General features: G+C 41.0%; 1 protein-coding gene across 6 annotated transcripts in view; it reads left to right on the top strand.

The window, feature by feature from the left end:
- The window catches only part of LOC105934128 (A-kinase anchor protein 13), a 117,498-nt gene that overhangs the window by 45,484 nt on the left and 58,010 nt on the right, over nucleotides 1-14,004 (top strand). For all 6 annotated transcript variants that reach the window (XM_036136243.1, XM_036136245.1, XM_036136246.1 and 3 more), the window contains exon 9: nucleotides 3,936-3,990. In XM_036136243.1, the coding sequence (XP_035992136.1) occupies nucleotides 3,936-3,990 (55 nt within the window). The remainder of the gene's footprint in view (nucleotides 1-3,935; nucleotides 3,991-14,004) is intronic.

The following is a 14,004-nucleotide window of genomic DNA, read 5'->3' on the forward strand; positions in this document are numbered from 1 at the left end:
ATTTCCTGATAAACATTCCGTGTGTTAATATATATATATAAATATTTTTACTCCACTGGAAGGCAGGGATGTGTTGCTGCCGCCCGTTTAGTTTTAAATATAAAAAAAACGAAAAACAGAGCATGGACAAAATATTTCTCAACTTTCTTAACTGTCCCGTATTCGACATGACAAATTTAAGAATTTCTAAGAGAATTTGCTCTGGCGAGTGTGTTTTTTCCCCCCTGATGGTTTTTGAATTAAATAAGGACATAGAAGAGTCGTATTACTCTGACAGTGCGTCCATCCATCTCTCTGTTCTGTTTGTCCATCTGTCAGTCTTGGTAATGCTGATTGTTGTTGTTCATTTCAGAAAAAAAAAACAAATCTGCATAGAATAATTGAAATGCAAGTGGGTTTCCCAGGATCACCTGAGAAGAGCTGCATCGTCGGGCCTGCGGCTCGCCCGTCTCTCAGATCAAAGCGTGCCACGTAAACATGCCTGGCTGGGAACAGTCGTTCTGTCAGCCGTGGCATCCTTCAGTGCTGCACAACCTCTCTGGCTGCACGCCTGTTTGAAAACAAGGCAGCGGTCCAACTTCTTCATGCCCCGCCACACACACACACACACACACGCTCTCACTCAGCAGCCCGTCTTTTATTTTTAAACCAGATGTGTTTTTACTGGGTCCAGTTTAGATTCCCCCGATACTACAAATATGCACAGGACTTTTCAGAATCTGGGCTGGCAGCTCTCAGACGGGCTGATCGGCTCCACCACTGTCACGCCGACTGACTCACTAGTTCGCGGGCCTCACTGGCTTGCACCTACTGACTCTATTGATCAGAACTTCCTGAAAACAAGCATGTTTACCTCCCTCTTCTGTTTCTGATGGTTATTGCCAGATTCATGCTATGATTTAAGAAGTTCTATCCAAAGGAAAAGTAGCAATAACTGTGAAATCGGAGAGGCTCCATTTATTGCATTCTCAGCTTTATCCTTTAATTCTTCTTTCCGTCACCATCCATTATTTTTCCAGTAACGCAGCCAACACAGAGTGGCCTTATTTCTTGCTATTTCCACGCTCTGATCCGTTCGTAAGCGTCCCGTCTCTCCTGAGAGTTCAGGTCATTCAAACCTCAGTGTGAAAATGTTTGTTTGGTAAACGGCTTCTATTTGAGCTGGAAATTTGTCGTTTGTGTCGGTTTCTAACGTTCCACTGCCGCGTTCCCTGATGAGGTTAATGCAAGGTGGGCCCTTGTAAAAAAGATGCAACCAGAACCTGTGCAAGCATTTACAGTATGCCTTCACGTTTGTGTGTGTGTGTGTGTAAGGAAGCCCTCTGTGACCGGCTAATCTTTCCTCGTCAGCGTGTTTGTTCTCTCTCAGCGGGCCCGGTTTGATATCTGAACACAGCTGCGAGGGAGAGAAAAAGAGCATGCGTGCATCTGTATGTGTGGGATTTGTTGTGTGCACGCGAGACTCGATGAAGGAGCTCAGGCAACATAAGTAAGCGTTTATCATGTGGGTGCACGCATGGGGTTTTGCTGAATGCGTTTGGGCATGCAGGTAGCTGAGTTTTGGCTGGATCTGAAGCGAAGCTGGAGTGCACAGGCACAGCCACTCACTCCCAGGCATGGACAACAGAGCTCTGTGTTTCTCTGGGTCAGTGGGCTAGTCAATAGTGTGCGCTGGGAGAGCAGAGGGTTAGTTTCTTAAACCCCCGCTGGAGTTGACCCCGCTGGTGTTACGGAGTCTCTCATCCGATCTTGGGTATTTCCTGCATCTTGAGTTTTGCTTAGTTTTTTTTTTCCCTGCTGTTTTTAGTGCTAGCTGATGAAAGACTATCAGAGGTCCACGGCAAACCCTCTATAACATGAAAACCGCAGTTTATGCAATGCGATGTTAAAAGTAACCCTGTAAATAAGTCCTTGTCATCATTAGAAAAGACACTGTAAAGTAGGTTTGCAAACATAAGAATGTTTGAATAATTACACACAGTTCTCACACCATTACATAAACGTATTACTTTAAAGGCATTATGTTTTTTTTTTTTTTGGCACAAGTTGTGAAAAGAGCTTTTGTGCAATCAGTGTCTTGCCTGCAGCAGACAGCACTTGGAGCCAGCGAAGTCTTCCAAAACTGGAATATTTCTCATGGAAGAGAACATTTAGCGGCCGCTCATCTAAGAGCAGGTTTCTGCCATTCAAAGGTCTGTCGGTGGGGAAAAGCATGACAGCTGAACAGTATGCAGGTACATTAAATAAAGCATAGATTCAGAACTTAACTGGAAGACGGGCCCCCAATTAATCTCTTCTTCGGGGCCCTTGAACATCTAGGGCCGGCTGTGAATAAACACCAAAGAATCCATTAAAGTCCTTGGCAAGCCAACAGTCAGGGAGGGAAACTTGATCTGACACATGTTGGATCAACACCTTTGTTTTCCAGATGAAAACAGGACGCTGTCTTCAGATCATAAACCAGTTTCCGCCCACTCAGGGCTCCTTTTGCACTGATCTTACACAGCCAAGTTTAAAGGCTTGTTGATCTGGGCCAGAGTTAGCTTGGGCTTACTGGGGGTGGAAGTTAAATAGGGTGAAATAAGGAGGGGTGAGAACAAGCTAAAGAGAGACTGGAACAGAGCAAAGCGAAAACACCATAATAAACATAGAACACACGGTTAAAGGAGTCGCTCTTCTCAGATATCAGATTAGCAGGCCATGCTTTTGTTGTGTGGTTTCCAGCTCAACAACCTGCGGCGATGTGTCTTTTAATAAACCGAAAAAAGCCAGTTTCATATTTATTTGACGGAGAGGTGTAGAGGGGGAGCAGTTTTATCTCCGTCTCTTTGAAGGCCTTCGTTAAAACTCAGGGAGCTTCTCTGAGGCTCTGGCAGGTTCCCATCTGCACGGCTTCGGTCGAACTGGTGAGACTCTCTCTCTCTCTCTCTCTCTCTCTCTCTCTCTCTCTCTCTCTCTCATATGTTGGTGTACACATACAGTTGGGAGGACATTACATTGACATAGGGCTGGGCGATATGGCTTAAAAATATAATCTCCGATTTTACTTTACCAAATCCAATTAATCAATTTCTTTTTCCTCCTTTTCTTTTCATAAAAATAAATGAAAGAAATTAATTTAAAAACTTGCTTTTAAGAGCAGGCTTCACATCACTTGTGTAACTTCAACTTTAAGTTTAAAAAAATAAGTAAATGAGTAAATTAAAATGCCTCGCATTGCGGTAAAAAAAAAAGGTTTCCTTTTACACTATTTTGACAATATATTTTCCCAAACATATATTTAGCATTGCGTGCTGATTTCTTCACGGAAGCCCAATGATTAATTTGGAAAAATAAAATCCCGATTTTCCAAAAATTTATTCTTAAAAAAATGTAAACTCGAATTAATCGATTAAATCGATTTATCGCCCAGCCCTACATTGACATCCATTCATTTTCTGTTGATTTCTATGCCCTAAACCTAAGAATTAGCCCAATTTGCATTGTGAGGACCTTGCAAAATGTACTCACCACGCATAAAAATAGCTATACACACACACACACACAAGCAGCCTGTAAAGGTTGCGTGCTCGGCTCTGAACTCACAACACTGTTGCTCTGCTTCCTCTGTGGCCTAAATGTCTACACAACAGCTGTGTGTGTGTGTGTGTGTGTGTGTGTGTGTGTGTGTGTGTGTGTGTGTAGTCGTGTTTGAGTGGAGAACAAAGTTAGATCTTCTTAAGTAACTTCCTCTGTGGGCAAGAGATGAAGCCTGAGAGGAGCTCCAAATCCCCACAAACACTCCCAGCATTTACAGGAGCAGTCTTGTTGCTGCCTCTCGTTCTGGACTCGGACCAGCACGTCTTAACAGACATGTCGTTCTGCATCATTATTCCTCTGTGGGTGACGATCACATGTTGATGAGGCTGATTCAGTGTCTTCCTGTTTCTCTGCAGATCCACCGAGACAGAGAGGCGTCGTTCCATCAGACTTGTAACCCTCAGCACTCAGGTAAGAGATACCGGCAGCTGCTTCTCTGATCTGTGCCATCACGTCAGAAGGAGTGGGTATAGACAACGTTTTAGGATTGTTCTCCTTTGTTATGTGCTGGTTTGTTTATTGTGAAGCTTTAGATATATCTGTAAGCTGGCTGCTTACAGAAACAGAAGGTGTTTCTGCTCGGTGCTGTCTTATAATTCATCCTCTGAAACTCGGTGAACTGATGTCTGACGTGCATTTTTGAGTCTAGCAGGACTTTAACAAAGTAACAAACTAGTAACAAAGTGCTTTGTTTTAGAAAACAGCACCCGATCAACGCTTGCCTCAGCCTTTACTGAAAGAACAAAAAAACAAAATGAGAAGCCCCAGACTGTATGGCCATTTTTTTCATCTCAGAAGAGGAAATGAAGACGGTTAAATATAAAATAGATGTTCTGAAACCCTCAGTCGAGTCTTGGTTGTAATTTTCCCACGTCCTATTGTTTTCTGGATGCTTAAATCCCATGAATGCATCTCAGCTTTAACCTTTGAGCGAGTTAAACATCGAAAGATTGTCTGATGTGCACAGTTACGGAGATTGACTTGGGTTCTTTTTTTCGTGTGACTTGTAACCTCGCTACACCGCCTCGACGTTCTTAAACATCCGAACTGGACCTGGCTGCTAGTTTTTCTCTTCTAGCTGGCTGCAGATTTGGATAATCAGCGTTTGGTTTGTTTCTTCGTGTTTCGTAGCAGTGGAACGATACAGCCAACTCACAAGACAAGATCATATGTCATAGTGGGTTCATAGCAAGGAGATGGGACAAGACTTGAGAAATAATCTCAAAAATCAAGACATTCCCCACTATTTTGTTTCTACAAATCGTAGGAAGGGGTCAGAATTCACAAACCATCTTTTTAAAGAATCTGTTTAGCAGGTTCATGTAGCGTTTATGCTGATCTAATTCTAAACTAGTCTTAATAACATTGGATTTCTTTCCTTTTTTGTGTGTTTTGCAAATAGAATAAAGCTTTTAAAACTCTGTTCACCGTCGGTTTGATAAGACTAAGTATTTTACATCTTGGACTAGAGATGATGAAATGCAGTCCGAACCCCTAGAAAACAGGGGAAATAGGCCTTTAGTTAGCATCTGATGGTTAGCCAGTTGTACTACAACTCTTGGGTTTCTCAAGTCTGTCACCCTGGGTTTTGTTTTGCTGCAACATAAACTTTATATCAAATATGAATACGATACTATCAGCTAAAGTGGCGGCCTGTTCTGCCCTGCTTTGGTCACCACCTATTATCAGTTTTTAATTTATTTTACTTTATTCAACACAACTCAATAACTGCTTCCTTTCTTTTTGTCAAAATAAGAGTCCTAACCACAGATACAGGGTGTGAAGCTTAAAGCACCTAACTTCCTATCTGTGGTTTGTAGTACCAGCGCAGCCTTGGTTCACCAGACAGAATCATGTGCTGACAGGACTTAGACGCTATGAGTGTGAGGTATCCTTCCATTTTAATGTGGCCTTTGCTATCGGCAGATCTTGTTGCTTCTCCAGTGTTGTGTCATGTGAAGGTACATCTTTTGATAAGTACAGTGAGTTTTTGTGTTGAACTCGGCATTTATTTGTCTTTTCGACAAAAATGTGTTATGCCAAAGTCGATGTGTTGTTTGCTGCCTGCAACAAGCATGAGGAGAGTGTGCTCCACAGGGTGATAGTGTCTGGATCATTTAGGCACAGACTTTAGTCGGGCAGAATTTCATTAGTTTCAGAGAAACCTGAAGATGATGTAGGACTTTTGGAACAGACGTGGATATGAACGCGACAGAAGATCGAGGCAATAGCTGAGGCAACAGCAGGTGGCTCATGGGGAAACATTTCTCTACAGTGACTTGACTTCTTTTGCATTCACAGGTTCATTTAAAGTGACACTTCCTATTTCTCACTGTTGGGTTTTTTTTTTCTACTCACTTGGGGTTTTATAACGAATGCATCAACTTTTAGCTAAACACTGCTCTGAATAGACCAGTATGAAATTCCCTGAGCAAAAATACCACAGTTTAATGGTATTACAGCATAAACACAAAACCTAAATCAACAATATATACCATGACCTGTTTTAGTTAAAGCGGAAAATGTCTGTGCTGCTAAAATAATATGACATATTAATCAGAATAATTAACTCCCTAATCTGTTCGTATAACATTTGCTACTAAAGACTGAGCAAGTGTGAAATATTTAGAAGGTCGTTGAAAGTTCTTGCTCTGTTTGGCATCGTGGCTTAGATCAACAAAGCTATGTCTGGACAACCCGGTGTTTTCTTTAAAACGTGCCCTTTATTGGACAAATGACACTGAATTAGAGAAGTTTGAGCAGAACGCTAAGCAGGCAGTGGGCCAGTATAAAATATTTATGGTTTGATAACTAGGCGCAAAGTACATATCCTGAATAAAGTAGTATATTTTACGGGTTTTACTTCTACACAGTGATTCATATAATTTTCAGTTGGTGTTAAATAAAGTAACAAATCAGCTGGCCTGAAATGCTTTGCATATCTTATCAGTGGTGTTAGAAACTCCCCTTTATTTAATAATACTCTTAAGAATATAACATATTTTAAAGATATATAGCCACATAATATGCTTATAAAAAAAGAGCAAAAACCGTTAGATCATGATAAAATAGGGTTATATACACCAAGCCTCCATCTTGATAGTGTATTAATGGTCCTTTTTGAGCCTGAAAATAATTCTCTCTCAGGCGTGATTAACGAATATAAACAGACATGGCGACAACTAGCAACAGTATCGCAGAACTATCATAATGCTGGTTTGCTTCATTTATAAATCACTTGTAAATAATGCCAGACCGAGCCTGACCCTCTGCAATGCCTCGCAGTAAAGCGGCAGCACGGTTGGATCCAAGACCAACGATCTACAGCAACTTTAAGAGCCTTATATCAGAACATTTACTCACGTCAGTCATCTCTGTGGTCACATCTGAGCCTCAGCAGGTTTAGCATCCGCTTCAGTGAACACCAACATTCATACTGTATTTCCAGCGACATTCCAGTCTTTTCCCTCTTGGAATCACTTTTTTTCCACTGGATCTTGGACCTTTCTTCATTGTTTCCCTGGGAGATGCTAATAGCCGTTAGCCGCTTCCTTGTTTTAACTCCTGCTGCACATGCTTAGTACATCTGTTAAAATCGTAAATAAACACAAAAGGCTTTATTTACTAACAAGTCAAGCAAAAAAGGCTTAAAGCAACAAAATAACAACTAATACGCCAGCAGAACGTGATAATCCTTCATTAAAACCAGAGCGAGCTACTGACGTATAAATGAACAAAAAGTCAAATATCGTGGCTATGCACCTTTTTAAAAGGCTTTTTTTAAATTTGTGATCTACTCACGTCCTGGTTACCCGCACCAAGGAATACCAGGGTTTTAAAAACATTTTCCCTCATCCCCTTTCCTACCCTTTTGAACACATTTAATGGCGGGGCACCAGAAAGCGGCAGCTGAATAGTGCATAAAGTAACAACACAACACGGATCCTTCCTCATTTTACTTCTACACACTGCCAGACAGCTGGCTGAACAAATGCTGCTGAAGTTTTCCCTTACTCACAACAGAGACAAATTCAGGAGTTTTAAAACTACAGCCTGAGACAGACTGGCTTTTATTTGTTGCACCAATGGTCGTTTAATTTTAAAAAGAGCAAGAAGTGCTGCTGGTATATATTGAAAATAAAAACAGTCCCATGCCCTGTCCCACATTCTGGTCGGAAGCAAGCAAAATCACCTCAGATTTTACTGAAGTATTCTAGCATCAAATGTGAGATGTGACCAGCTGCTGCAGCAGATCAATGTTCTTAAGCTTAGCAACAGATCCACTAACATATCCCTGCAGCGAAAAAAGTCATTTAGGGGTTTCAGTGGCAGAAAGTCTGTCTTTAAGCAAATTGAAATGCTGTGGCGGGACTATTAGAAATGTGTGAGTACAATTATGACACCAATCATCAATGAACTGAAGCCCCACCCACAGAATGGGTGAAAATTCATCCTCAATGGTGAGGCTAGTTATTTTTGCTAAAGGTGGTTTGACAAGCTTATGAATCATTGGGTGGACCTAAGTTTTCTGCACACTGTTGCTGCATTTTGGCTTAATTTTGTTGCAATAATAAAGACGATCTAATCCTACTTGTACCAGTGTTGCTTTGTGAAAAGATTTCAATAAGATATGAAGCATTCGAAAACTAGAAAACAGACAAAAATATGTTTTGGACTTGAGAATATGTTTTCCCGCTGAGTCTGAATTGCAAAAAAGAGGACAAACTAAGGACAAACTGTATTTTATCTTTGATAGAAAAACAATTGAATTGAGAGCCAGTCTAATAGAGGAAAGAGAAAAAGAATAGTGGGAAAGGGCAGCAGCGAGAGGAGAAAGGTAAAGAGAGCAGTAGAGCTAAAATAGAAGGGATGATGAGGTCTGATTTCCTCTGCAGCAGCTGGACAACTACACCCCCTTTCTGGTGGAAGCCTCTCCCTCTGTCTGTCTGTCTGTCTGTCTGTCTGTCTGTCTGTCTGTCTGTCTGTCTGTCTGTCTGTCTGTCTGTCTGTCTGTCTGTCTGTCTGTCTGTCTGTCTGTCTGTCTGTCTTATTTAGTGATGCTACAACACACAGGACCCCCATTGCCTGCTAGGATCTAATCCACAATCTACCAAAGTTGCCAGAGTGAGAAACAATAGCACAAAAGAAATCAGTCCTCCTTTAAGTTATCTGTTTTGTAGTACAACAGTGACTCATTTGCCAAAATATCTAGTACTCTGTTAAGTAGAGGATGTTTTCATGGGGTTGTATCATTCAGCCCAGCCTTAATGATGTTATAGTGGCATTGATCATTCATAGCTATAACAAATGCAACATCTTTGAGTACGCAAACGGAGGCAGTACTGAAATCCTTTTACTCAGGCAGCAGTTAGGTGCGTGCACCACTGACTGATGTCGTCTGTGTAGGTGCAAGCACGTTCTCATCTGTTAAGTTAAAGATTAAAATACCGTGGCACATAAAATCGATGGCGTACATAAGATATGGTGTACCTGGAGCACACAAATTATTAGAGAGAATGCGAGGTGTTTTTATTACATTTTCTTCCATGTCTACAGTGCTCTGCTGTCTCCAGTCGTTTTCTTTTTTTCTTTACATTGTAGGCAAGGAAAGGAGTCCCTGTCATAATTGCTTAGTGGTGATGGTCGCTAATAGGCAGAAGCAGCATTCGCTTTTTATATCTTCCATTTTAATCCCCTCATTTCATTGCATCCCCAAAAGCATGTTTAGACGATTGTGCAGCACTACATCTACAAATGTATGATCATTAAAGACGCTTGGTTTGGAGCAAAGACAAAGTTTTACTTAACTTTCATTTTGGTGGTATAGTGCAAATTCACTGAATCGCCATTTATCAGTGTCAGGGTTTGTGTAATTGACTCTGGAAAAGTAATTTGTGGGGTGTCCTGATTCAAGATTAAGGTTTAGATATTAGTTGTTTTTTTTTAAACACTAAAACAAATTGGCACTAAGCTACATTTATTTAGAACTGTTAAAAGACTTTGTGTGCAGCAGTGATTATAGGAGAGGTTCTATGTGTGATTTATGGAACATTAAATTTCATTACATGTTCGTTCGGGGGCCAGTCCTAGTGTATGAACATTAATGATCTGCTGGAAACAATGGTAATTTTTCTTTATCCATTTCTTCATTGTTTTTGTGACATCGGCTCCTCCATTTTTGGCTTAGATGAACAAAAGACAGTAGTAATGCATATTTCTCTAATATGTTTTATTGGTAAATGGCCTGCTCTTGTATACCCCTTCATCATGTCCTGAGGGCCCAAAGCGCTGTATGCTACATTCAATCCAGGGTCTACATGCATTTGATCGTGTCGTGACGCCACACCTTCAGAATGAATAAATAAAAAAATGTTAAAACAATGTAAAGCATATGATAAGGCATAGCTACTGTATGTTTGTGCATTTATTCTAATTATTATCAAAGTTTGTAATGAATTTAAATATCATGAAATGTTAAAATTTACTTTATTTTGAAAAACCAGCACTGTTGGCTCTTCTCTGTCTGGCTGCGGAGGCTTTGGCCGAATTTATCACGAAGAGTTTCAACCCAGCTGTCTCGTGCGATATTGAGCAGAACTGCACTACAGGGTGTCACATACTTATTCCTCAATCAGCGAGGGTTGTAGAAGTCAGTCCGCCTCCATTGCAGCTCACATCACCTGACTTGTTTGTGGACACGCAGAGTTGCCGACTCGAACGAGGGATGTAGTGATGACGTATCCTCTGTGTGACGAGCCAGACTGACCTAACAGCCCAAAGTGCTGCATCCAGGAAACCCTCACCTTCAGCGCCTTGTTATGCATGAGAGCTCAGCAACACTGGCTGTTTAAATCTGCTTACATGCTGATCATGATCCTACTGTATTTATTGTTCCCTGCAAGTCAGCAATTCATCACAGGCAGTCTAGATTCATACAACATCGTGTTAGGTAGAGCGGCGATACTCCTGAGAATCCCTGAGCCCAGTTACAGCAATCAAAACGCATTTCCTATTTTCATCAAGATAAATGAAGTCTTTAGGTTTTGTTTTTTTTTCTGCTCATCTTCCATCCAGTCACAAAGGTAGACAAGTGATCAATTTTAATATTTGCTGATTAAGATTCCCATGATATTTAGGCTCCTGCAGTGGCACAACTTTGTGTAGTCTGTAGAACGTCGATGCCATCAGTTTTTATAATCTCTAATTGATGAAGAAAAATCATTCATCAAATATAAACGTACCACCTGAAATCTGGTGCTGCTACACACCATTTCTCTCTAATGTTAGCTACATATTGTCCAGCACAGCTACATTTCCTCCGTTGCTCTGCAAGTCCACACAGACATGAACCCGAGGAGAGAGCCGGTGTGGGCTTTGAGGAGAAATAAAAACTTCCTGGTTGGATAAAAATTACTTTAAATCCGATTCTCCCAGGGTTATGGTTAATTTTGGGCTCAGCTTTGATAAATGATTGGCTATTGTGTATATTAGTGTGTGGATTGTTAAATAAAGTTGGATCTTCTTGTTCTTTTCAACAAATGCAACAAAAAGTGGAGTTCATTGAAAACGTGATTTTGATGGCAACGAAGTTCCTTGAACTCCATAAACTCCGTTCTGCAAACAGATAAACAAAGAAAGAGGAACACAGAACCGAGGTCTCTTCATTTCTGTGCAGGACAGGTTGTGTTTGTGGTGTGGGACGTTTGAGGAAGAACGTGGAGCAGCGTCCCCACACTCTGGGTTTGTTTGCCGGAGCAGCAGAGGCTGGGAGGCTGCCAGGTTTGCGGCTCCATGTTGAGTCATGCCGCTGTTACGCTGCTGATCTGCATGTTCCATGATATTCTTTCTTCCCTGGGTGAGGCTGTGTCCTCTTCTGCTCTTCTTAATTCAGCGGTACTATTTGTACAGGATCAGAGATTCTGCCTCTGGATGAGGATCAAAGTGAAAAAAGATACATTGAAGACTTAAAACACACTGTTGTACATGATTCATAGTTAAGCTTTACATTATCTTCTGTTGGTCATGTGCCATTACCCTCACATTTCATGCTGCTTTCAATAATCCTCCAACTTAACATTTTCTAAATGGTGGTTAAACTTGTGAGTTGCCACAGACCGATTTCTGGTATCAAGGTGTACCAAAGTTATGGTTTCAGTCCTCCTCAAATCTTTTATCACACCTTTGGCTGGCTGAAAGAAGACTACTATGCTTTTCTCTTACTCTCAAGAAAGAGACTTTGCTTTTCAGAAATATTTCTTGCTACAAATCACTTTAAAAAAATTTATTATTAATGTAACCGATTTAAAACCACTGTTTTTGCCAATTGCAAACTATGAGCAGCACGTCGGCAGTATCGTTACAAGCTGACCACCCAGTCGGATTACCACAGTATTATGTGCAATAAGCGCCTCAGAACTACTACTAAATGTAGGACATTTTAATTGTACGTTTTTGTTTGAAGGCTATTAATAATTAATTAATAAAATCAGGAATGAAGAATACATGTTCCAGATATCGTCATAACTGTAAAAAGCAGTCATTATTTTAAATGTATCTATCTACTGCCAGTTCTGTTTTTTACACATCTAATGATACTTACTAGTAAGTAGTACAGTTAGAATCTCTTACTGACTCGTACCTGTATATGTATAACAAAGCAGATTCTGCAGCAGCCGGGAGACTTTCAGCAGATTACGATCTGATTCTTATCAATATTTTCCCCAGAAAGCATCTGGGCTTTTTTAAAAGAAAAATTCTGTCTGGTCTCTAAATGTCAATGGATATAACAGGAAATACCAGCTTGCTGCTTGTTGATTATGGTTTTAAAACCGAATTTAAATGATGATTGGTATTGTTTTAGTTTCCAGGGCTTGAGTGATCGAGTTTTTCATGAAGTAAAATATGTCCATCCAGCCAAATCTCTTTGTTGGAAGCAAGGTGCAAAGTGTTGGCTTTCTGTCAGCTAGTTTACTGACAGTGTGCAGCCACAGGTGGGGTGTGTTAGGGGCGGCATTGTATGGAGCACAGTGCAGTCCAGCTCTCTGCACCCCCATCCACCTGCTCTTGCAAAGCATAGTAACTTTCTTCCATCCAGCTGGCTGGCAGTGGGCAGCCCCAGGTGGTGGGAAGCTGAGCTGTGTTACTCTTTACATGCAGTGGAAGAAGACTCCAGTCAGTCTGGCACTTTCCCTGACATCTCCTTTTAAAAGAAATCGTTGAGTTTTTGACACTTTTTAAAACCGTAATACTTTGACCATGCCAGCACACGTTCATATTGCACCATAGTGACTCAGTGCAATCCCCACAGCTGGACGAGCAGCTTCACATTCAGCACCACCCACAGAGCCATCTAAGCGTGCTCCACCTGTTCTCTGTGTGGTTTGGTTGACTGTGTTTGTAACAGCGGGAGGAAGACAGCTGTCAGGGATCACAGTCCTCTGCTAGTTTTGGTGAACAGGCGTGAGGGGGTGGAGTCTGTAACCAACGCTGCATCCTCCTGCGTCCCCTCCAGCTTTCTCTCAATAAAGGCCAAAAAGGCTTTCAAATGAGCAGCTCTGTTCAAATTTGTTTCTGAACACGGACTTGCTGGTCAGAGTAAGGTTTCTCATGATCATAAGAGAAGTTGTGGAAGTTAACAGAGACCTTGCTGTCGGTCTGCACATAATATCAAGCTTTCTCAATTTAATCAGTGGGTTAATAAAAAGGATTGCTTTCTTTTAAAATAATGTATTGTGTCAAACACAATATTATGCTTCAAAGGTCTTTGCCCACTTTGTGTTGAAAGAATATATGTTTGTGTGATAAATGTTTGAGCAGCTTTGGTCTACAGCGGGATGTTAAGCACAACGCTGACTTCTCCGTTCCTCTTATCTTCACCTCTCTGTAGTCAGGCCTGCATGTTTAAGGCTATGTAGGCGCTGCTTGTCAGTCTGCAATTTTAAGCATTCATGAGAGCAGGCAGAGAGCATATTTCAGACATTCTTATTGCTGAAAGTTGCTTCTTTTGTTCCCTATTTTGCTTGCTTGCAAAGACAGTTTATCAGCTTGCTGTGTGTTTTCAGCTCGTGACCTCGGAGCTTTAAAGGTACTATTCAGTTGTGTAATCTTCTTTACCCAACACATGTTGGCTGCCAATAAAAAGACATTTGGGCACAAAATTCCCCAAAATCCGAAAATGGAGGAAGTAGAGTGAATTGTCTTTGTATTTGTCTGAGTTGATGACATTTCAATAGGCGGAGGAGTTGAGAAAATCAGTGTGTATTGCTGTGGCGGACGGGAATCTTTTGACAGACTTTGATGTAGAGTCTGCAAAAATAAAGCAAAAATAAAGCAAAAATAAAGAAATAGAAACTTTATTCTTTATTTTTAAAAATCCAAGCAGCACTCATGTGAAGCCACCATAGAGATGTGAGCATGGAAGCTAGA

Source organism: Fundulus heteroclitus, chromosome 4 (genome assembly GCF_011125445.2).
Source record: "Fundulus heteroclitus isolate FHET01 chromosome 4, MU-UCD_Fhet_4.1, whole genome shotgun sequence".
NCBI lineage: Eukaryota > Metazoa > Chordata > Actinopteri > Cyprinodontiformes > Fundulidae > Fundulus > Fundulus heteroclitus.